General features: G+C 53.5%; 1 protein-coding gene across 2 annotated transcripts; it reads left to right on the top strand.

Annotated features, from left to right (window-relative positions):
• Positions 1-5924: 5924 nt before the first annotated feature.
• On the top strand, positions 5925-22116 carry FADS6 (fatty acid desaturase 6). Of its 2 annotated transcripts, none has more exons than XM_045490857.1 (6): positions 5925-6175; positions 6689-6855; positions 16551-16731; positions 17331-17518; positions 18989-19168; positions 19896-22116. In XM_045490857.1, the coding sequence occupies exons 1-6, from the start codon at positions 5995-5997 to the stop codon at positions 20043-20045; spliced, it is 1047 nt and encodes a 348-aa protein (XP_045346813.1). In that variant the 5' UTR covers positions 5925-5994; the 3' UTR covers positions 20046-22116. The 2 variants fall into 2 exon arrangements, with proteins under 2 accessions (XP_045346813.1, XP_045346814.1); XM_045490858.1 differs by lacking the exon at positions 19896-22116 and adding an exon at positions 19275-19336.
• The last annotated feature ends 875 nt before the right edge of the window (positions 22117-22991 follow it).

The following is a 22991-nucleotide window of genomic DNA, read 5'->3' as shown; positions in this document are numbered from 1 at the left end:
GTGTCCAAACCTATCTCTGATTCTCACGATCCCCTTCCAGGCCCTGGGGCTGGGGCAAGGCTCCTTCCCACCCCACCCCAACCACAATGATAATTAACCCCAATGAACCCCAGCAAATAAATATGTGAATTGCAAAAGGGAGGAATCATAGCTGCCCCCGGGTGGGGAACTCCAGAGGTCCCTGGAAGGCCAAAACCAGCATCTTCTAACACCATCCCTATACAGCCCCCCTGCCCCCCAGTTTTGCCTGGGTAGGTCCCCGGGCACCCTGCCCATTGGGGCCTGGGAGGAGGGCTCACCCCTCTCAAGTTAGGACCGGTGTCTTTTTTAAGTTTATTTATTTATTTTGAGACAGAGAGAGATAGAGAGATAGCACAAGCAGGGGAGGAGCAGAGAGAGAGAATCCCAAGCAGGCTCCGTACTGTCAGCATGAAGCCTGATGCGGAGCTCGAACCTGCGAACCATGAGATCATGACCGGAGCCGAAGTCAAGAGTCGGACATTCAACCTACCCAGCCACCCAGGCGCCCCCATCATCTAATTTTTTTTAACTTTTATCTCCTCCTTCCTTTCTCCTGAGCCTGTCTTCCTAATCTTTCCACTCATGCATCTATTCATTTATTCAACCAATGTTTACTGAATACTTACTATGTGCCACCCACTGTGTGAGACCCCAGGGAATGGGTGTCGTCCAGAGAACAGGAGGGACCGTCTGTGTGCCAAGCCCCAGCCCCTTCTCCTTCGGGCAGCCTGTTTTGACTCACTCTGGTCTGTCCATCAGCTGGTAAACATCAGCCAGGCGTGATGGGTGTGTAAGTATGATTGAAGGTTATGGAGGAAGCTCAGGAAACATAAGGAAGGTGTGTGTGGGGTCCAGAGAGGAATGGGACAGAGTCTGGCAGACCAGGTGCTTCTCCCAACCCCACATGCCCAGCTGCCAACCCCCATGGCCAGGAGAACAGAGATGCCAGCCCCAACCTGCTTTCCCACACTTCACTGTTGCTGGATTTACAGATGATGTCTACTTCCTGACTTTTATCTCTCTCTTTTTTTTTTTTTTTTAATTTTTTTTTTCAACGTTTATTTATTTTTGGGACAGAGAGAGACAGAGCATGAACGGGGGAGGGGCAGAGAGAGAGGGAGACACAGAATCGGAAACAGGCTCCAGGCTCTGAGCCATCAGCCCAGAGCCTGACGCGGGGCTCGAACTCACGGACCGCGAGATCGTGACCTGGCTGAAGTCGGACGCTTAACCGACTGCGCCACCCAGGCGCCCCTCTCTTTTTTTTTTTTTAACATTTATTTATTTTTGAGAGGCAGAGAGAGAGTGCAAGCAGGGGAGGGGCAGAGAGAGAAGGAAACACAGAATCTGAAATATGGTCCAGGCTCTGAGCAAGCTGTCAGCACAGAGCCCGATGCGGGGCTCGAACCCACAAACTATGAGATCGTGACCTGAGCCGAAGTCGGATGCTCAACTGACTGAGTCACCCAGGTGCCCCTGATTTTTATCTCTTAAAAAAACAAACAAACAAAAACTTCTTACCAGCTAGAAACATAAAACAAATGTTTTAATTAAAATAGAACATACAGGGGTGCCTGGGTGGCTCAGTAGGTTAAGTATCTGACTTCAGCTCAGGTCATGATCTCACAGTTTGTGGGTTTGAGCCCCACGTTGGGCTCTGTGCTGATAGCTCAGAGCCTAGAGCCTGCTTCAGATTCTGTATCTCCTCTCTCCGCCCCTCCCCTGCTCGTGCGATCTCTCTCTCTCTCAAAAATAAATAAACATTAAAAATTTATAAAACAGAACATACATAGAGAAAAATGCCCACATAATAGTAGCATGATGAATTTTTACAAAGGGTAAGTAACACCCAGATCAAGAAACAGAAACACTTAGCAGCCCCCAGAAACCCCTATGTACCCCCTTCTGCGATTACCTCTATCAGTAATGGCCATCCTAAGCCTGTTTTTGAATTTTGTAGGAATAGAGTCAAACGAAGTCTGTGCTCTGTTGTGTCTGGCTCGGTTTACTCAACATTAGGCTTGGGCTAACACACCCTGGCATCCACATTTCACATTTTATTTATCATTCTACTGTTGGGGGATACCTGAGTTGTTCCCCTCCCCCAACGCTTTTTTGTGTGTGCCTATTTTGAGTATTGTGGCTACGAACATTTTTGTATATTTCTTTGCATTTCTGCTGAGTATATACCCAGGGCATGCCTGTGTTCAACTCTAATAAAGCTCTTTCCATTTAAAGAGAGAATCTGCCTTCCTGTTTTGTTTTTGCTTTATTTTTATTTTATTTTTTTTTTAATTTTTTTTTCAACGTTTATTTATTTTTGGGACAGAGAGAGACAGAGCATGAACGGGGGAGGGGCAGAGAGAGAGGGAGACACAGAATCGGAAACAGGCTCCAGGCTCTGAGCCATCAGCCCAGAGCCCGACGCGGGGCTCGAACTCACGGACCGCGAGATCGTGACCTGAGTCGAAGTCGGACGCTTAACCGACTGTGCCACCCAGGCGCCCCTGTTTTTGCTTTAATCAACTTTATTGAGGTATCGTTAACTATAATAAAATGCACCCATTTCAAGTGTGTCGGCCCACGACTTTAGACAAACGTGTGCACAATCAAGACACAGACCGCTCCCATCCCCCCCGGAAAGCTTCGTAGTGTCCCTTTGCAATTACTGTTCCCCACCCACCCCTCCCTGGGCAACTACTGATTTGATTTCTATCACCATATACTAGTCCTGCTGTTGTCGAACTTCCTATATATGGAATCACAGAGCGACTACTTGCTTGTGTCTGGCTTCGTGCCCTCAGCATTTGGCCCGTGGGATCGCTTCAGCTCATCTCTACCGCTCGTCTGCTCTGTTGCCGGAACCTCCTTTATACGTGCCGCGTGAATGTATCCGTTTGCTCATCCATTCTTCTGTTGGCGGACATTCAGGCTGTTTCCAGTTTGGCCGTCGTGAACAACGCTGCTACGATCAGCGAGACACAGGTTTTTATGGGGACACATGTTTTTATTTCTGTTGGTTGAATACCTCGGAGCTGAATGGCTGGGTCACAGGGTAAGCCTGTAGTTACCCTCACACGAAGGTGCCAAAGTGTTTTCCAAAGGGGTGGAACCACCTTGTGCTCCCGTCAGCCACGAATGAGAGGTCAGTTTCTCCACACCCCGTTGCCCACATTTAGTGTCTCCTGGCTGCTTAATTTTAGCCAGTACAGTGGGTCGGAAGGGCTACCTCATTGAGGGGGGGGGGTGAAATCTGCATTTCCCTAAAGGCTAAAGATGTGAAGCATCTTTTCACGTGCTCACTGGTCGTGCGTCCAACGCCTCCTGATTTTGATTTCGCCCTCTTCCCGTCCTGCAGCGTCCCTCCCCTGCCACCTACACCCTCAGTACCCTCTTGTTTTAGGGTACTGAAACAGTCTCCAAACTAGTCTCTTGCACTCAGTGGCTGCTCCATTGTGCAGGGTGGCCCTTCCTGAACACATCACACAAGGTGCTCCCCTGCTCTAAAGGCTGCTAGGGCTCCCCCAAGTCTGCAGGATGGGAGCCCAGACTTCTCAGCCTGCCATTGTCTTTACTTCCGGCTCCTGGCCCCCCAGCCTTTCTCTCCTGCCTCTCCTCACAGTCTCCCAAGCCCCACTCCTGCTCCACATCTTGAAGACCCAGAATATCTTGTTCTCTTCCTTCTCACGCGGGTTTAAGTCTATTCTAAATGAAGTCTGTCTCTCTCCAGGGAGGCTGCCAGCCCAGCCCACCCATGGGGATTCTCTGTCTCCCTCTCTCTCTCTGCCCCTCCCCCGCTCATGTGTATGCCTGTGTGTGTGTGTGTGTGTGTGTGTGTGCGTGCGCTCTCTCTCTCTCTCTCAAATAAGTAAACTCAAAAAAAAAATTTTAATGTTTATTTTTGAGAGAGAGAGAGAGAGACAGTGTGAATGGGGGAGGGGCAGAGAGAGAGAGAGAGACAGAGAGAGAGAGAGGGAGACACAGAATTCAAAACAGGCTCCAGGCTCTGAGCTGTCAGCACAGAGCCCCAGAGGGGGCTCAAAATTGGGAATGGTGAGATCATGACCTAGGCCGAAGTCGGACACTTAACCAGCTGAGCCACCCAGGGGCTCCCAAAGTCAATAAACTTTTAAAAAATTAAAAGAAAAAGGATCGATAGAAACAAACGATAATTGAGTTTGGAGTAGACAGATTTGGATTTGAGTTCTTGTTCTGCCATTTAGTAACTTTGGGGTGGGTGTTGGGCAGATCTGTTCATCTCTCTGTGCCTCTGTGGATCAGATGGGGATGATGCCACCCTGTGGGGTTGTGGGAAAAACACAAAACCTAATAAGGGTATGGAAACCAGTGGTGAAACTATAAGGAGCCAGATGTGGGTGTGTGTGTGGACGCGCACGTGTGTGAGGTGAGAATTGGTCTATTAGGTTGTAAGCCCCTTAGAATACTGACCTGATAAAGAAGTCTTACCCTTTTATACAGGATTGGAGGGATTGGCTCATAAGAATTCATGACTGAAGATGCCGCGGTAGACAGAGGAATCAGTCATCAGTGTCCCTAACCTCCTCACAAAGCTCTCCTCCATTTCTTTTCTCCACCTCCTTCTCCTCGTGCTTTTCTTCCTCCTTCCCAAAGGTCCCCTCTGCAAATGCAGCCCTTGCTGTGCCAGACCTCCTTTAGAAAAGGACTTCAGGGGCGACTGGGTGGCTCAGTGGGTGAAGCGTCTAACTTCCGCTCAGGTCATGATCTCGTGGTTTGTGGGTTCGAGCCCTGCATGGGGCTCTGTGCTGACAGCTCAGAGCCTGGAGCCTGCTTTGGATTCTGTGTCTCTCTCTGCCCCTCCCCTGTTCTGTGTGTGTGTCTCTCTTTCTCAAAAATAAATCAACATTAAAAAAAAAAAAAAAAAAGAAAGGGACTTCAATGTGAAACCAAGGCGAATGCAAAAACCAAGGAAAAAAGAGAATAGACCCTCAGACGCAGACAAGGGAGTCTGTAGAGCACAGTGGTTTGTGACGGGAGACCTTCCAGCAGCTCCGGGTTGGGGCTACACTGATGGAAAGGGGCCAGGATGGTGTTGCTCCCAAGGCAGGGGGGTGGGTGCTGTTTGCCATGACCGTGGGTGCCCTTGAGCGACTGGAACTGCAGAACCCCACTCTGGGTGACCTCTGGGTGTGTTTTCTCTATGGTTATCCCCTTCTCTATGGTTCTTCTTTTTGGAGCTTCTCATTCCAAAAATCGCTGGGCTGGAGAGCCAATTCTCCATGGGTCACCATTGCTAAAGGCTGGGACCAGAGGGACCCGCACTCCCCATCTGTCTGGAGTGAGTTCTTGAACTTTCTGCCCCACGAATTCAAAAATGTTTATGTGCCAAGCACTGTTCTAGCTACCAAAGATAAGGCCTGAGCAAAAGCGTCAAGGTAACGCCCCGCCGGCACCCAGCGTCCAGTCTGTTGGTGGAGACAGACGTGCCCGGGTCACACGTGGGAGCGTCTGCAAAGTGCTACTGAGAAAAATACACAGGCTAGGAGATAAAAATGCTACAGCAAACTCCAGAGGCTGCGGGGGCGGGAGAACGCGAGGAAGGGATCTGAGGTCAGGCGGGTCCGAGAAGGGTCTGGAGGGTGGGGTGGGGGCCTCTCCATGGGGGTCTCCGCGGCACTCTCCGCCCGAGTTCCCTCTAGCCCGGGCTGATTCTCCATCCAGGGTGGCCTCCCTACCCGCACGGACCTGCCCGCTCCTCCTGCGGCTTTTCTGTTCCCTCCCGCCCCAAGGGCGCCCCCGGGGGCCGGGCCGGGTCGCTCCCGGTTTCCCCCCCCCCGCCCAACGCCGCGAGCGGCAGGAGGCGCTCGGGTGCCCCGCACGCACCGTGACTCGGAGGGCGGGTGTCCCCAGCCAGCGCGTGACTCCGCCCCTGCCCGTCCCCGCCCGCACTAGGCGCCTCTCAGGGCGCCGCAGACCGTCCCGAGTCCTCCTGGGATGTCCTGGCGGCCCCTCATGGAGCCGGCACCCGGCGCTCCCCGGGGCCACGGCGGGGGCGAGGCGCTGCTGGGTGAGCTGGAGACGCTGGTTCAGGACGTGGTGAGGACGAGCTCTTGGTGGGAGCGCCACGGTGTGGACTGCGCCATCCTCGCGCTCAGCCTCCTCTCGGTGCCGGCCGGTGAGGAGCACCGGACAGGGGGACAGAGGGCGGCGCTGCGGCTGGGGAAGGGGGTGCGGGGTAGGGTGGGGGAGAGGCTGGGGACTGGGGCGTGGGGGACATGGCCCGTGCCCGGGACCCCGGAAGGAGGGGTACACCCCAGATCCGAAAGTCTGATTGCAGTGACCTGCCCTGTGTCCCCAGAGAATGGGGCGCTGGAGGAGGGAGAAGGCCTGATGGCATGAAGGGCGGTGTAGGGGAAGGTTGAGAGGGAGGAGAGGGACTGGGGGAGGGGAGTATGTTCTATGGGGGGAACACCAGGGATGGGGTTTCCCCTGGACCTCTCCTGGCCGGGACCTGTCCCACCGCGGCCTGTGGCAGCCCCCCACCCCCACCCCGCCCCTGGCCCTGGGCCCACTTTGGCCTGGTCTCCAGCGGTGGGGACCCGGGTGTTTGGACCCAGATCTCCAGGAGCTGGAGAAAGGCCCTGTCTGCCCCCTCTCCCCCTCTCCCCACTCTCCTTCCTCTATACAGGGTTCTTAAGCCTGCGCTCTGAGAACGTCCTCGTCCTTGCACTGGGCATCATCATCCTGGGTGTGTGCCACTACACGCTCACGGTTAAGGGCAGCCACCTGGCCACACACGGTGCCCTCACCGAGTCAAAACGCTGGAGCAGGATCTGGGAGCTTTTCTTTGTGGAGGTGAGCCTGGGAGGGGTGGGCGTGGCTGCTGGTACTTCCTGTGGGGGCCACCTCACTGTTCTGCCGCAGCATTCGTGGGGGTGTTCGGCTGTGTGCCCATGTGGAGGGGCCACTACAGCCGTTGGTATGCGTGTCTGAACACACAGCGTGCTCTACAGCTTCGCAAGTCTATGTGTGTGTGCTTGTCCCCAAGCCCTTGAGAGGCCGCTTACACTGCCGGGCCCCTCCTGAGAGCTGCATGAGGAATGCACCTGTGTGTACCTGTGCCAGCCCGGGCATCCCTGTTTCTCCTGGGGGCACCCGCTTGCCTCTCTGTGGCACCGGACCAAGTGGCGATAGAACTTCCTTCTCTTACCAGGGCATCCAGGTCCCTTAGGAACAAATATGAAAGCTGACACCAGAAACGGTCCTTTTCTGCCACTCGTTACCATGACCAACTAACTCAATTATTAACTTTATGTAACTTTACAAAGGTTTATAGAACTATACACACCTACAGACACACAAATGACATTTTATGAAGTGATACATTTCTTTTTTTAAATGTTTTTTTAATGTTTATTTATTTTTGAGAAAGAGAGAGAGAGAGAGAGAGACAGAGTGTGAGCAGAGGAGGGGCAGAGAGAGAGGGTGACACAGAATCCGAAGCAGGCTCCAGGCTCCGAGCCGTCAGCACAGAGCCCAATGCAGGGCTCGAAATCACGGGCCGGGAGATCATGACCTGAGCCGAAGTCAGCTGCTCAACTGACTGAGCCACCCAGGCACCCCAGTGAAGTTATACATTTCTTATCTAGCATTCTCCATTCTCCCTTTCTTCTCCTCCCCTCCTGCACTCATTTCTAAAGTGCTAAGAATAAGAGGAACCTACAGGTTCCTGATCCTTGGGGTCCATTTAGAAAAAATGTTTATTGGGGCACCTGGGTGTCTCGGTTAAGTTTTGGACTTCGGCTCGGGTCATGATCTCACAGTTCAAGAGTTTGAGCCCCACGTTGGAGTCTGTGCTGACAGCTCAGCACCTGGAGCCTGCTTCAGATTCTGTGTCTCCCTCTCCCTCTGCCCCTCCCTCGCTTGTTCTCTCTCTCTCTCTCTCTCTCTGTCTGTCTCTCTCATGTGAGAGTGCACACATGAGTGGTGGAGGAGCAGAGAGAGAGGGAGACAGAGAATCTCAAGCAGGCTCTGCGCTGATGTGGGGCTTGAACTCATGAACCGTGAGATCATGATCTGAGCCTAAATCAAGAGTCAGACGCTTAACTCACTGAGCCACCCGAGGCGCCCCAATTAGGGTCCATTTCAAGATACTTCCCTTCCCAGAAATCCCTGGGCACTGGTGCTAGACAGACTCTGAGGCCTGGAGCCAGGGTCAGGTGCCTCCCTCAGCCCGCCCCAGTTTGTAATCACGAGCAGGGGAGAAACTGGGGACACGACAGGTAGGATTAGTTCCATGTGGACTTTTCAAAGCTGTCCTGAGTGCCAGGAGCCTGGGAGCAGCTGGGGATGAGGAGGTGTGGAGTTTGGACAAGTTATGACAGGGGACTTACCTATACAGAGGTGACCTTGTCAAACTTCAGCGTGCAGCTGAATGGTCTGGAAGCCCAGGTTTCTTGGAGGAGAGAGGCCTGGCCACTTTATTTACCAAGGTCCCCAGGTGAATCTGATACCCACCCAAGTCTGAGAACTCCCTGGCCTAGACTCTGGGAGCACAGTAGCCATCGTGGGTGCCAGGCAAAGACAGTGAGCTGAGGACACCTCCACTGAGAAGCCTCCCCAGTTTCCCCAGCTGAAGAGCTTGCATGGAATCACAGCATGTGACCTGCCCTGGGGACCCATGTGGCTTTGCAGCTGCACGCTGTCTTGTCCCCACGAGCCCCAGGGCAGTGGCCTCATCTTTGTCTCTTTGTATCTTCGGCTCTTGGCACAGGGCTGGGTTCTTGGTGTTTCATTAATGTTTATTGATGATTATCCCTACAGGTGATGCGGCAACAAAGTCTAGGGAAAAGCCAGCTAGTGGACAGTCATAGCCTAGAGGCCTGTGACCCCCTTATGGTGGGGGAGGCCTGGCTGTCATGTCAGTGTTGTGACTGCTGCGGGACGTGTCAGCTCAGTACTCGGGTACTAGCTCACCTGTGTGGGAATGGCCCTGCTTTCTGCCCCGCACAGTGTGGTTCTGGCTACTCTCTGGGGAAGATCTGGTTTCCAGTGTGGGGCAGGGCACGGCTCAGTCTCCCTGTACCGCTGGCTTTAGTGGGGCAAGTGCAGTCCTCGGGGAGGGTGCTGGTCTTGGTGGCCAGGCAGGGGACAGTGTCTGGGCACAGCCTTTGAAGCCACATGCCCAGCCTCGCTGGCTGCCTGACCTTGGGCAAGGTCTTTAATTCAGTGTTGGCTTCCTAACCTAATAAACAGGATGAGAGCATTACTGGCCCCACGAAGTCATGCTGAGGATTAAGTGAGACCACCTAGATCTTGATTTAGGGCCTGGGCCGACTCTTGGATGCTCACCAAGTGTTGGCCTTGCTTTCTCTCTGGAGAGAACGTGCTGTAAACTGCAAGGAGAGAGTTAGCAGTTTTGGTTGTTGTTTGTTAGTGCTGTTTGTTTTTAACAGAAAGGTTGATGCATTGTGCAAAGCTGGACAGACTTGAGTGTGTATGTGAGTGTGTGAGTGTGTGTGTGTGTGTGTGTGTGTGTGTGTGTGTGTGTGTGAAGGGCTCTGTTTGCTGCGGCACCTATTCTCTGTGTTGCACAAAGGACAAGTTCCCGCTGCCCAGGACCCTCCTGGACTTCCAACACTCCACTTTTGCCACGTCCTGTTGTCTTCTCTCTTTGATCCTTCTCTTGTTGGCTGCCTGTGCTCTGCCCAAACCTTGACCCTCAGGAGCCACCATCACTATAGAATGATCCAGTCCTCTAGTCTGTAGCCCTAGGCGTTAGCAAGTATCATTGGTGTCCCTGGGCACCTGGCTTTTTCCAGTGTTGTCCCAAGGTCTGCTGACTCGAGCTCAGGGTGGGACAAAGACCTGGCCCTCTCTGGCCTCTTGGATCTGGAGCGGGGCGGGGGAGGGTGGCAGGCAGGAGGGACAGGGCAGTGACACTCCAGTTATTGTTTCTTTGAAGTATCCCCAGTCACACACACCTGCCCACACTAGAGTGAACTTCCCTCTGAAGACGCACTCTGGTCTACATGAGAAAGTTCCATTCCTCCTGCTTGTGAGCCTTTGACCCACTCCTCGGAGCACTGATGGCTTCCCTGCAGGAGCACCTGCCTTTCCCTGTCTGAGGTCATGTGCCTGGACCAGACCTCGGGAAGGGAGGGACAGGGTGGAGTGGGCAGGGCCATTATTGGCTTAAATCCCGGAGCTTGGGAAGGATTAACTCCTGAAATCAGAGGCCTTAAGGACTTCCCTGTATTGCACTCACAATCAAGATGCTCCCCGAGTGGGAGGGAACAGGCTGTACCAGTTACTAAGCTCTTTAGTGTGTCCCAACTTCAAGCTCTCCTTCTAAAGTTGGCTTTGTGCTTTGGGAGTGGGGCCACAGCTGGTCCAAGGAGAACATGGGGGCACTGGCTCTGCCCTGGGGGAGGGGTGTCACACAGGGGGATGCCATCCCCTTCCTTTGAGTCCAATGTAGTGGTGGAAACAGAGCTCAGAAGCCCCAGCCTGGTCATGATTCTTGAATACTCTCAAGTTCTGTGGTGTGGCCATTATCTCCTGGTCTGTGTCTCTGCCCTTTCCTCTATCTGTACTCAAACCCTGAGGCGTGTTAGTCTGAGCATGCCCAACTGTGATTTTTAAATTTTTAAAAAATTTAGAGGGCAAAACCAGATCTGTAGTACAAAATATACTTTTGTAAAAAAAAAAACTTTCGTTTTGAAATAATTATAGATTCACAGGCCCGTTGCAAATATAGGACAGAGAGGTCCAGTGTCCACTTTAGTCAGCTTCCCCCAATAGTTACATTTATATGTGTCTTTCAATAGCCAAACTAGGAAATTGACATAGACACTGTGTGTGTGTGTGTGTGTGTGTGTGTTTGTGTGTGTGTGTACAGGAAATTGACATAAGCACTGTGTGTGTGTGTGTGTGTGTGTGTGTATACAGGAAATTGACATAGGTACTGTGTGTGTGTGTGCGTGTATGTACAGGAAATTGACATAGGTACTATGTGTGTGTGTGTGTGTGTGCATGTGTGTGCGTATAGGAAATTGACATAGGCACTGTGTGTGTGTGTGCGTGTGTGTACAGGAAATTGACATAGGTACTATGTGTGTGTGTGTGTGTGTGTGTGCATGTGTGTGCGTATAGGAAATTGACATAGGTACTGTGTGTGTGTGTGTGTGTGTGTGTACAGGAAATTGACATAGGCTGTGTGTGTGTGTGTGTGTGTGTACAGGAAATTGACATAGGCACTGTGTGTGTGTGTGTGTGTGTGTGTGTGTGTGTATGTGTGTACCTGCCATTTATTTTATCATGTGTAGATCTGCAAAATGGACTTTCCGGCAGCCTCCCTCCCCACCCCCCCCAGCTTTGGTGTGATTTCCTCAAGGATAAGCCCGAGGACTCTGGGAACTCCTATTTCTGTGGGTCTGTACAGCTTGGCTCTTAGTGGTGGCGACCGTGGTGGGCGTGCATATGGCCTCTCAGTGGCAGAGGACCCCGGAGCAGGGCTAGGTGGTCCAGGCAGTCATCTGTGGATGGCAGCCTGAGTCCAAGGGTTGCAGCCTTGAGGGAGAGGCTCGGAGAGAACAGGGCAGGCTTGCTGTGAGTCCAGCAGTGGCTGCCCAGCCCAAACAGGATTCACAGGTTGAGGGAGGAGCTTGGGGGGCTGAGACAGTGCTGGTCCAGGCTGAGCAGTGATGGCTGAGCAGCGCCCTCCACGTCACTGAGCTTGTCCAAGCCCTCCTCTGCGTGCTGGGGACACAATGGCAAGCGAGACCCGCTCTAGTTCTCCAAGGGCTCAGAGTCAAGTGGGGAAGCAATAAAAATCCTGATTATATTGGCCGATTCTTCCTGGGTGCTTACTGTGTACTTTACATGAATTATCTTCTTTTTAAAAAAATTTTTATTTTCTTACGTTTTTAAAATTTATTTTTGAGAAAAAGAGAGAGAGAGAGAGAGAGAGAGAGAGAGAGAGACACCACAAGTGGGGAAGGGGTGGAGACAGAGAGGCAGACACAGAAGCTGAAGCAGGCTCCAGGCTCTGAGCTGTCAGCATGGAGCCTGATGTGGGGCTCGAACTCACGAACTGTGAGATCGTGACCCGAGCTGAAGTCAGATGCTCAACCAACTGAGCCACCCAGGTGCCCCCAATTATCTTCTTTGGTAATCATGCCTCCCTATGAGTGGGACGCTCTTACTACCCTCACTTCGTACATGAGGAAACACTGACCTGGGGGGTTCAGTCACTTGGCCAAGGCTGCTCAGCCGGGACCAGGGCAGGCAGAATGTGACAGGGACATCAAGCAGGTGATGTGCAGGCCGTGAGCACAGAGAGAGCACAGCAGGGGCACTAGGCAATGTCTGCAGACATCTTTGGCTGTTGTGACTGGTGTGCGTGCGTGTGTGTGTGCTTGTGTGTGTGTGCGTGCGTGTGCACTCGCACGTGTGTTACTGGCATCTGGTGGGTCGAGGCTGGATGCTGTAAACAGCCTTCAGTGCATAGGACAGGCCTCACAACAATGACCCTGTCCCAAATGTCGGTGGTGCCAGGGCCGAGAACTCCTGGGGAACGTGTCCAGACGAGGAACTGCCAGGACAGCGCTGCCAGTCCCAGCCCCAGACGGAGCAGATGTACATGTAAAGGCAGGGATACGGGCAACAGCATGGTACATGAGGGACCCACAGAAATCTGGACTCTGGAGAGAAGGAGTAAGGAGGACTGTGTGCTCAGCAGAGGAGCTGGGGAGTTTCTGGGGACAAGGCCTTAAAGGGGAGAGAATCCCATCATGGCTGCTTGATGGCTCAGGGCTGACCACATCCAGCCAGCTCCCATCAAGACAAGGTTCCCAGGGTCTCCTCTTGCTTTGGCCCTCACTGCTGCCCCCTCTCTTATCCAGAAGTGCTGAGAGGTGGCCATGTTCACCTGGGTCCTGCCCGGTACCTGAGGACTCAGACTCAGAAACTTGTATCCTCACCGAGTAGGGCTTTCAGATGTAGCAAAAAAAAAAAAAAAAAAAAAAAAAATACAGGACTCCCAGAGAAATTCGAGTTTCAGGTAAAAAAAAACCAGTTTTTGTAGAAGTATATCCCAAATGGTGTATTCGGCTCAAGTCATGATCTCGTGGTTTGTGGGCTTGAGCCCTGCATCAGGCTCTGTGCTGACAGCTTGGAGCCTGGAGCCTGCTTCAGATTCTGTGTCTCCCTCTCTCTCTGCCCTGCCCCTGCTCACATGGTGTCTCTCAAAAATAAATAAATGTTAAAAAAAAAAAAAAGAGGGACGCCTGGGTGGCTCAGTCAGTTAAGTGCTTGACTTCGGCTCAGGACATGATCTCATGGTTCGTGGGTTCAGACCCCGCATCAGGCTCTGTGCTGACAGCTCGGAGGCTGGAGCCTGCTTTGGATTCAGTGTCTCTCCCTCTCTCTCCCCCTCCCCCACTCATGCTTGAGCGCACGCTCTCTCTCTCTCCCAAAAATAAATACTAAACATTTTTTTAAAGAAAAAAAGGAAAGACGACTTGTCACTGCCCACTTTTTGAATTCAGAATTATGTAAGCATAGTTCCTATTCAAAAAATAATTGTTTTCAAACTACCAGCTTAGCTGTTAATTACCTTTGGCCACCGGCGGAGAGCGGAGGATGCTTGAGAGAGCAAACAGCTGAGTGAAGGAAGAAGTGAATGATGGGAGACTTGGGGTCCCTGATACTTAGCAGAGGGCAGGTGGCAAGAGGACTTTCACTGGTACCTGCCCATGCACACTGTGGCCACTTGTAGAGCCTGAGTGCTGCTAAGAGATTGGAGCCCTTAAGTCTTCTGGAGGGACTGACTGCATGGTGACATTAAGAGGTTAACACCAGCGTTGGGGACCCCGCTGGTTCAGTGAGTGGAGCATGTGACTCTTGATCTTGGGATCATGAATTTGAGCCCCACTTTGGATGTAGAGATTACTAAGAAGAAGAAGAAGAAGAAGAAGAAGAAGAAGAAGAAGGGGGGAGAGGAGGAGGAGGAGGAGGAGGAGGAGGAGGAGAGACATCATCAAGCCTTGAGGCTTCTGGAATTCTCCCTGGGTCTGCAAGTGGAATCCTCTTGGGTGAGACCTCTGCCCAGTCCTTCACAGCAGACAGTGCATTTCCCAGCTGCCTCTGCGGCATTTGACCATCTCCCCTGCCTTCTGTATGATGGGCGTACATGCGCAGGAGACACGTGGCAGGGTGTGCAGTCTTCTCTTCCAGCCCAAAGCCACCCCCTCCTTTCCTCTATGGGAGGAACATCCAGAAGGGAGTGAGGATTCCAGTGTTATAGAAATAGCTGCAAACCTGTTCTTATTCATATAAAAAGGCCAACCATGTACAGACTCTGGAAGGGTGCACTGAGTCACATGTAGCTCAGCTCTTAGCTTCCTGGGGTCTGGCCACGTGGCTGAGAAGCTGACTGAGGACCCGACGGGGTCCCTGAGGGCCCAGTTCTTACCATGCTCAGCCCTGCTCAGGCGCCAGGTCGTTTGTGACATCACTAGTCAGAGTGCGGTGAGCCGCCAGTGTGCGTGGAGATGCGGAGCCCGTGCTGGAAAGGAAAGGCAACTTCGTCCCAGCGCAGTACAGGTGTGGTTGGCCCTTGAAGGAGAGGTGCACAGAAGCAGCAATTAAAAACAGTTGCTTCTTGGGGCACCTGGATGGCTCAGTCGGTTGAGCGTCCGACTCTTGATTTCTGCTCAGGTCATGGTCCCAGGGTCGTGGGATTGAGCCCTGCATCCGGCCCTGCTCTGAGCATGGAGCCAGCTTGGGATTCTCTCTCTGTCTCTCTCTGTCTTCCCCTCTGCCGCTCTCACCCACTCTCTGTAAAATATAACAAAAACAAAACCAGTTGCTGGTTCCAGTTACATGGGAGAGAGCCTTGAGGATCAAAACACACACCTGGAAACCCTGGACAGAGGCAGGCTGGCCCCTGAGGATGTCCCGGCAGACCCCAGCCACAGCCCTGTGTGCCCGCTGCTGAAAGCTTCTGCCTGGAACCCGAACCAACCACGTGGCCCCGATGGGTGCGTGCTCTGGAGACCAGCAGGCCTGCAAGAGATGTCACTTCAGCTGACACGTGACCTGCCCGCCCCCTGCAGCCTGGCCCAACCTCGTCCCTCTGCGAGTTTATAGAAACAGACAGCAGGACTCATTCCTAGGCAGATTACCTCCTCCTGCTGCTGTCATGGACTCCTAGCAGGGCTGTGCTGGACCCCATCCTCTGTCTCCAGAGGGGCCTCTGCAATACGGGGTTGACGTGTCTGTTGTAAAACCGCAGTTGTGACCTCCCTAACTGTCCCTCTCCCCCCTGCCCCGCCCCAGCATCCTTTAGCTAGACCTTCCGGCTGTATTTCAGTGCCGTTTCATTCCGAGGGAGAAGGTTGCTGCAAACAGAGTGTGAAGACAGTGTCATTCCTTATATGTCTTCTCCTGGCTTTGCCTCTGCTGCCTGGGGCCCAGAGCCTGGGTTCCTGCTCTCTTGGAGTTAGCGGCTCATCTCCAGGGCCTTACGGCTTATCTTGGGTGGATTCTGGGTTCAGATCCTACCTCTGCCACCTTCCTAGCCAAGTGGCCTGGGGTTAGTCACCTGGGGTGGTCACGTGGCCTCTCTCTGCCTCAGTTTCTGCTTCTGTCAACTGTGAATAATAACGCCGCTGACTCACTAGGCTTGGGAGATGAGCAAATCACATTTGTAAAGTGCAGCACGCTGGGCACTCAGGGAAGGGTGTTCAGCTGTCTTTTCGAGGCTCACAGTGGTGACTGGCGCTGGAAGAGTCTTCAAGTCCTTCCGGAAACAGGCAGGCAGCGATCTTGGATAAAATTAACAAGATCTTCTGGTCTGGATGAAATACTGGAGGAAGCTGTTATCTGCGTTTTCATTTGCATATATCTGCATAAGAAACTCCTTATTGCCTCTTTTGCATTCAGAATGATTGCCCTTCTTGGGGTCCCAGAGCCTCTGCTTCTCCTGGGCAGCTACGAAGAATCCCACGAGGGTGAGGGTGCATGCCAGAGGAGTCACCCCTGGGGAGAGGTTCACACTCAGCCCCCCACCCGGGCTCCTCACCCTGGGCGCCACCCTCATGGCCAGGCCACTCTTGCGCCCCTCCCCTTGCCGCTCTGGGCTCCGAATGCAAAGCAGCGTTATGGAAATACAGATGTTTCCAAGACAAACACGAACAAAATAATTGCAGCTGGGTGCCCGGAGCTTTTCCCGCAGTGCGCCCAGTCCCCTGAGAGCCCTGTCAGGCTTGCAGGCTTGCTCGGGTGGCCAGTGACAGAGTGGCAATCGTGGCGGTTGGCGTCTCACCTCCAAACGCTTAGCATCGCCACCCCTAGCGGACGCTGTTCTTTTGACTTGCTGCTACTCTGTGGTCGCGGAACCTGAGTAGATGGTCTGATTAGCCGGGGTGTGAGGCAGGAAGGTCCTGGAAAGGCAGCATCCGGGGACGGTGGGTGTCCTTGAGGTCCCACTTTGCCTGACTGTGCCTGACACGGCCCCCGGTGCCCTCCCTGGCTCCCTCCTCTAGGTGTGCTCGTCCTTCTCTGCAGAGTATGGCAAGTATGGACACGTCAAGATGCACCATGGTTACACCAATGTGTTGGGCCTTGGGGACTCGAGCACGTGGAGGCTGCCTTGCCTCAACCGCTACGTGTACATGTTCCTTGCTCCTCTCTTGATCCCCGTCCTCACCCCATTGGTGGCTGTTGGTGAGTATGCCAGGGCCCCACTTCCCTTACTCCCCCCTCCTGGCTTCCTGGAGGCTGCTTGTAGAGGAAGCTGAGAGCCCCAAGTTGAGACCAGAAACTTTCTGAGACAGCCAGGCAGGGTGGAAGGAGCCTCGGCCCCCGGGCCAAGTCTGGCTGTGCCACTTACTGGCTGATGACCACAGGCAGGTAACTTAACCAGTCTGAGCCTCAGGTTCTTACTTGGTCCTCAAGGGCGGTATGAAAGCATCATGAGGTCCTAGATGTAAAAATACTTTGCAAAGGCCTTGCGCTCTCTTACGGGTTGTGGACTGTAATATCATGAGAGCAGTATTGTGTGGTGGAAGGAGGGGCTGGAGGGCAGCCGGACCCGGGTCCCAGCCGTGGATGGCTCTTACCACCTACCAGCAGAGTGGGCTTGGCCAAGTTGCTTAATGCTGTTTCCTTATCCATAAAATGGGTGAACCTACTTTTCAGGGCTGTGTGGATGAACGGTCGCCCTAGTTAACGCCCTAGTTAGCACCATTGGGCCGGGGGGGGGGCGGGGGGAAGGCTTTTCCTCCCCCCCACCCCCACACTCGCTTTCTTGCTCCCTCTGGCAGAGCGGCTGAGAAAGGTGGAGCTCAGGTCGGCTGTGCGGACGCTGGGCCTGATTTCCCTGGGCCTCTACGCTCACTACTGGCTGCTTCTGAATGTGTCTGGCTTCGGGAGCCCCGGCTCGGCCCTGCTGTGCATGTTCACTACCAGGTCCCTGCTGGCCCACCCTTACCTCCACATCAACATCTTCCAGGTGAGGCCTCCCCGACCCTGAGCCCAGGCTAGACTCAGTGTTCTGGGGAGAGAGATGCACTCCCCCCACCTCCCACCCCAACCTCTCTCTGTGGGTCATCACAGAGAAGTTGGATTTCAGGTAAAGAGTTTGCTTCTCTGCAACACCAGCTGCCATTCACATGTGGATCGTGGATGGAAGGTTTGAGAAACTTAAAACAAAATTTTTTTTTAATGTTTATTCATTTTTTTTTAATGTTTATTTATTTTTGAGACAGAGAGAGACAGAGCATGAATGGGGGAGGGTCAGAGAGAGGGAGACACAGAATCTGAAACAGGCTCCAGGCTTTGAGCCATCAGCCCAGAGCCCGATGCGGGGCTGGAACTCACGGACCGCAAGATCATGACCTGAGCCGAAGTCGGCCGCTTAACCAACTGAGCCACCCAGGCGCCCCTAATGTTTATTCATTTTTGAGAGACACAGAGAGAGAGAGAGAGAAAGAGAGAGAGAGTGAGCACGAGTGGGGGAGGGGCAGAGAGGGAGGGAGACGCGAATCCAAAGCAGGCTCCAGGCTCTGAGCTGTCAGCACGGAGCCCGACGTGGGGCTCGAACTCACAAACCATGAGATCATGACCTGAGCCGAAGTCGGAGGGGGCTCAACTGACTGAGCCACCCAGGTGTCCCAAGATTTGAGAAAGTTCTATGCATAGGGCACTTGATTAGGCCCTGTGGGGGCACAGGTGATTAGGACCCCATCTCCTGCCCTCAGGGCACTTACTGTGATGACCCCAAGTGAGGAGGGCCTTCACAGATGGAGGGGTGGAGATGGGAGGTGTTCAGGGGAGGCCTGGGGCTCAGCACTCAGTTCTAGGGCCATTTCCATAGGCAAGCGCCCCTGCTCCCTGGACACAAAGACTAGGTGCCTGGAGGTCAGAGTATCCTTCCCCATTCCAGCACCTGCTGTGCTGCCAGTGACGACTTCATCTCCTAGGACACAGCTGTGGGTCCTGCCTCCCTGTCCTACTGGAGCGGAAGCGCCCATTCACTTGCAAATCCTTAAGACCCAGGACGAGCCTGGCAGAGGAGGCATATTTCCATACTTGTTGAATGAGACAACAAGAGGGTGCACAAACTTGATCTTGAACCCTGAGCAGGATTTTGATGGGGGGAAAGAGGGCAGAGAAGGGTCTCTCCAGGATGAGATAAAGGCAGAGTGGCGTGAGAGCGCGTAGTGGGAAGTCGTGGGCATGTCAGTACCACGGGGTTCAAGGGGGTACCCAGGCCACGCCCCTTGTTGTACAGGTGGAGAGACCCGGAGATGGGTGAGACTGAGCTCAGAGCACAGACAGGAGAGTCTCGCCACAGTGGGGGTGAGGGAGGCAGAAGGACCCTCTGGGTCCCCACGTGGTGGGTGAGGATGTCCGGGGCAGGGTGGGGAGGCGCGGGGCTGCCCAGCCCAGCCTGAAGCTATGACCCACGTGTCTGTCACAGCACATTGGGCTGCCCATGTTCTCTCGGGACAAGAAGCCTCAGAGGATTCACATGATGAGCCTGGGTGTGCTGAACCTGCCCCGACTGCCTGTGCTGGAATGGGCATTCGGCCACTCCATTGTCAGCTGTCACGTGGAGCACCACCTCTTCCCCCGGCTCTCTGACAACATGTGCCTGAAGGTAGGCGAGGATCAGGCTGGCCTGGGCAGAGGTTCCCTGGAAGGACCGCCCCATGTACGAGCAGCAGAGTGCATTTCTGACCAGAGGCATGTGGGTTCCTTACCAGCCCTGTGACTCTGGACAAGTTAACTGAATGTCTCGGAGCCTCAGCTTCCCCCTCTGGAAAATGAGGGTAAGCAGGGCTTGCTAGCAGCAGGCTTTAAGATTGAAATGAAATGGATCTGAAATGCTAGGCACACAGTACGTGCTTGGTAAAAGGGAGCTCTAGCTTTTGCTTTTTTTTTTTTTTTTTTTTTTAATGCTTATTTTTGAGAGAGAGAATGTGTATGTGTGAGGGAGGGAGGGGCAGAGAGAGAGGAAGAAAGAGAATCCCACGCAGGCTCGGTGCTGTCAGTGCAGAGCCTGATGTGGGTCTCGAACCCACGAACCGTGAGATCATGACTTGAGCCAAGATCAAGAGTCAGATACTTAACTGACTGAGCCACCCAGGCACCCCAGGGAGCTCTAGCTTTTATCCCCTGTGCCAAGGAGGACTGTCGTGGAGTTGGGAGCCCTGGGGAAGGAAGTTGGGGAGAAACCCCTCACCCTTTTCCCTTGCCTGCTGGGAGGGGAGAGGCAGGAATGGTCCCTGCCCCTCATCTCCTCCAAAGCCTCATGGCCCCCCGTGGGGAGGGACCTGCCCACAGTCCTGACTCAGCGGCCCCTCCTCCTGCCCATCTTCTGGCAGGTGAAGCCCGTGGTGTCCCGGTTCCTCCAGGAGAAGCGGTTGCCTTACAACGAGGACTCCTATCTGGCTCGCTTCCGGCTGTTCCTCAGTCGCTATGAGGAGTTCATGGTGCAGACCCCTCCCATCACAGAGCTGGTGGGATTGCAGTAAAAGGGGGGGGGGCGCCCCCTGCGCCCCGCCTCCCCACCCCCCAGCCTGATCCTAGCTCTCTTGCTTCTGCTGGCCTTCCCTCAGTCCAGGAGGGCATGGGCCCTTCCCCAGGGCGGTGGCTTGGCTGCTGGTGGTGGAGTGGGGAGGCACTGGGGGCAGTGAGGTGGAGAGCTCAGGCTGGGATTTCTGGAGAAACCTGCTTGCTTTTCTGGGTTTGGAGGGATATCTGGGGGAAAGGAATAACAGTGGTGGGCATTCTGGTCAGTCTGGATCTCAGCCCACTTCATCTTGGGGTGGGGGTGGGGGAGGGCGCTAAACAGCTGGATTCCTCCCCTGCTGTGTCTGAGCCTTGATAGGGCTAAGGGAAGGTGATGGGGAATGGGGATAGGAGAGGCCCTGGGCAGGGCAGTAGGTGAGGAGAGCGAAGGGTCAGGCCCTCAGGGCCTCCCGGGCGCCAGGAGACCCCATGCTCAACTGCCCACTGCTTCTTCCTGTGTTCTTTGAGGCTGTGTCCCCCAAGGAGCCCTCTCCCCAGGGGCCACAGGGAGAGGTTACTTTTTTAAAAAATTAAAAAAAATTTTTTTTTTCTTTATTTTTGAGAGACAGAGTCAGAGCATGAGCAGGGGAGGGGCAGAGAGAGAGAGAGAGAGAGAGAGAGAGAGAGACGGAATCCGAAGCAGGCTCTGGGCTCAGCTGTCAGCACAGAGCCTGATGCAGGGTTCGAACCCATGAACTGTGAGATCATGACCTGAGCCAAAGTCGGACGCTTAATGGACTGAGCCACCCAGGTGCCCTGGGAGAGGTTACTTTTGGCAGACTTTCCTAATTTCTCTGCCGGAGAAGCCTGTGCAAGACACTGGCTCAGCAGCAACCAAGACCCTCGAGAACATCAGTGAAATTAAGGTGTATGTGTTTGGTGGGGAGGGCACTCCAGGGGAAATAAGGGCATAGATAAGAGTGTAAATAGCTTTGAGCTTGACCTTGGCGAGCTCTAGATAAAGTCTGCTTTGTTCCATGATGTCTAGCAGGGGTAGGCCTCGAAGAACTATCAATTGCGAGGAGAAAAATTACTGGGGGTGGGTAGCCGAGGCTGGAGGGGGTGATGGGAACAGGGTCTGGAGGACAGACAGCCTTAGAGGGGAGGGGAAGGAGGGCAGGGTGCAGCTACAAAGGCTTGAGTCAAGAGCTGGGCTTGGCTGTGAACAGGTGCAGGGAGGAAGGCAGGGATACAGGGGATCACTGATGCCAGCTGGAGGAGGACAGCAGTGTGCTTGGGACACCACTGAGGGTCAGCCAAAAGTGGGCAGCCTTGAGAGAGGACTGGGAACCTCCCTAACTAGTGGCTGGGCGAGAGGGTGCAAGGATGGGGCCCAGCTGGAGGCTGAGGCAGGAACAGAGAAGTAGGCCAGGCCCATGACAGGAGACCAGAGCAGTTAGTCTAAAGCAGGGTTTCTTATGTCGGCACTATTGACATCGTGGCCGGGTCATTCTTTGCCACTGGGGCTTGTCCTGGGCACCCTGGGGTGTTTAACAGCATCCCTAAGCTTCTACCCACTGGGATGCCAGGAACCCAAGTTGTAACAATCAAAAATGTCTCCGGGCATTGCCAACTAACTGTCCCCTAGGGGGCAAAACCATCTTAGGTTGAGAACATGCGGGTCATGTTCAGAGCACACAATTGCCTTGTTTTTCAGTGAAGCCTTTGGACAAGGTAAAGGGCCTGCTGGCCCTGATGGTGGGGAGGCTGAATGGGATGGGCGGAGGGGCTAGACAGCAGGCGAAGGCATCCTCGAAGCCTGGTCCTGTTGGAGCACCCACCCTGCGCCTCCAAATCCATTCCCTACTCTTCTTCGCCTTGCCTTCCTCTACCAAAGACCACAGCTGCTGTCCGGTGCCCTTTCCTATAGCTACGGCTCTCACCACTTCTGAAACTCCTCCCTCCTTTCGCGTCTTCAGGACCTGGGGTGGTAGTGGCTTCCCGCCGTTGCTAGCCTGGGGGTGCTCCACCATTCCCTTGATCCTGGCCACACCTCTGTACAAAGTTCCTTCATTAAACTCTTTTCAGTCAGTCCTTTGGAGTGTGCCATCTGTTTCCTGCTGGGAGGCTGACTAAGAGAGCAGAGTTTTGGATCCAAGCAGCCCTCCTGGAACAAGAAAGCCTTGACAGACTCCCCAGCCTTGTTCTTTGCTGTATGTTATTGCTGCTGTTTCGAAATGCATTAACAGCTCAGAAATTGTCTTCAGGTCTGGGAATGTGATTAATCAAACTGCTTATTCTCCACATGAAAAAATGCAATGTCAGAAAAGGTCCCATTGCGGAGTCCTGGCCAATGATCAAAACCATCCTAATCTATAACCAGTGACTCATTGTTATTGACCTGGGCCTGAGTGGGGGCTGGGCAGTAGCTGAAGGCCCCGGTACGAGACCTGGCTGGACTACAGGTGCCTGGGAACAAGTCACTCGATTTCTTTGAGGCTCAATTTTCTGTTACTCTAAGGATGTGGGCTGGGAAAGCATGGGGCTTGGGATGGAAGGGTGAAGTGATAGGAGTGAATGAAGCCCTCCCAGGACTGTACAGATACCTGAGGTCTAATTTACAGAATTATAGGGGAGGTGATTATATTGACAATGGTGATGAGAGTTAACATTTTCAGAACTTATGGCCAACAATTTTACGTACGCCACCTAGTTTCAGGGTTTACAAGACGTTTTTACTATTTTTTCCTTCATATGGTGAAGACAAGGCTTAGAAAAATTAAATTTCTCAATATTCTATCGCTAGTAAGTGTTAGGAGAAGGATTCAAACCTAGTGTGTCTGACTCCAGAATCCATGCTCTCGACCACCAGACATACTGTTTCTGGGTGGGGAGTCCTGTAGGGCTTTCAGAGATGTCTGATCCTGACTCTCCTCTTCCTCCCCATGAAAGGATAACACATGGTTTGA

This window comes from Leopardus geoffroyi, chromosome E1, assembly GCF_018350155.1.
Source record: "Leopardus geoffroyi isolate Oge1 chromosome E1, O.geoffroyi_Oge1_pat1.0, whole genome shotgun sequence".
Taxonomy (NCBI): domain Eukaryota; kingdom Metazoa; phylum Chordata; class Mammalia; order Carnivora; family Felidae; genus Leopardus; species Leopardus geoffroyi.
Note: the sequence above shows the minus strand (reverse complement) of the source record. Positions and strands in the feature narration are given on the sequence as shown.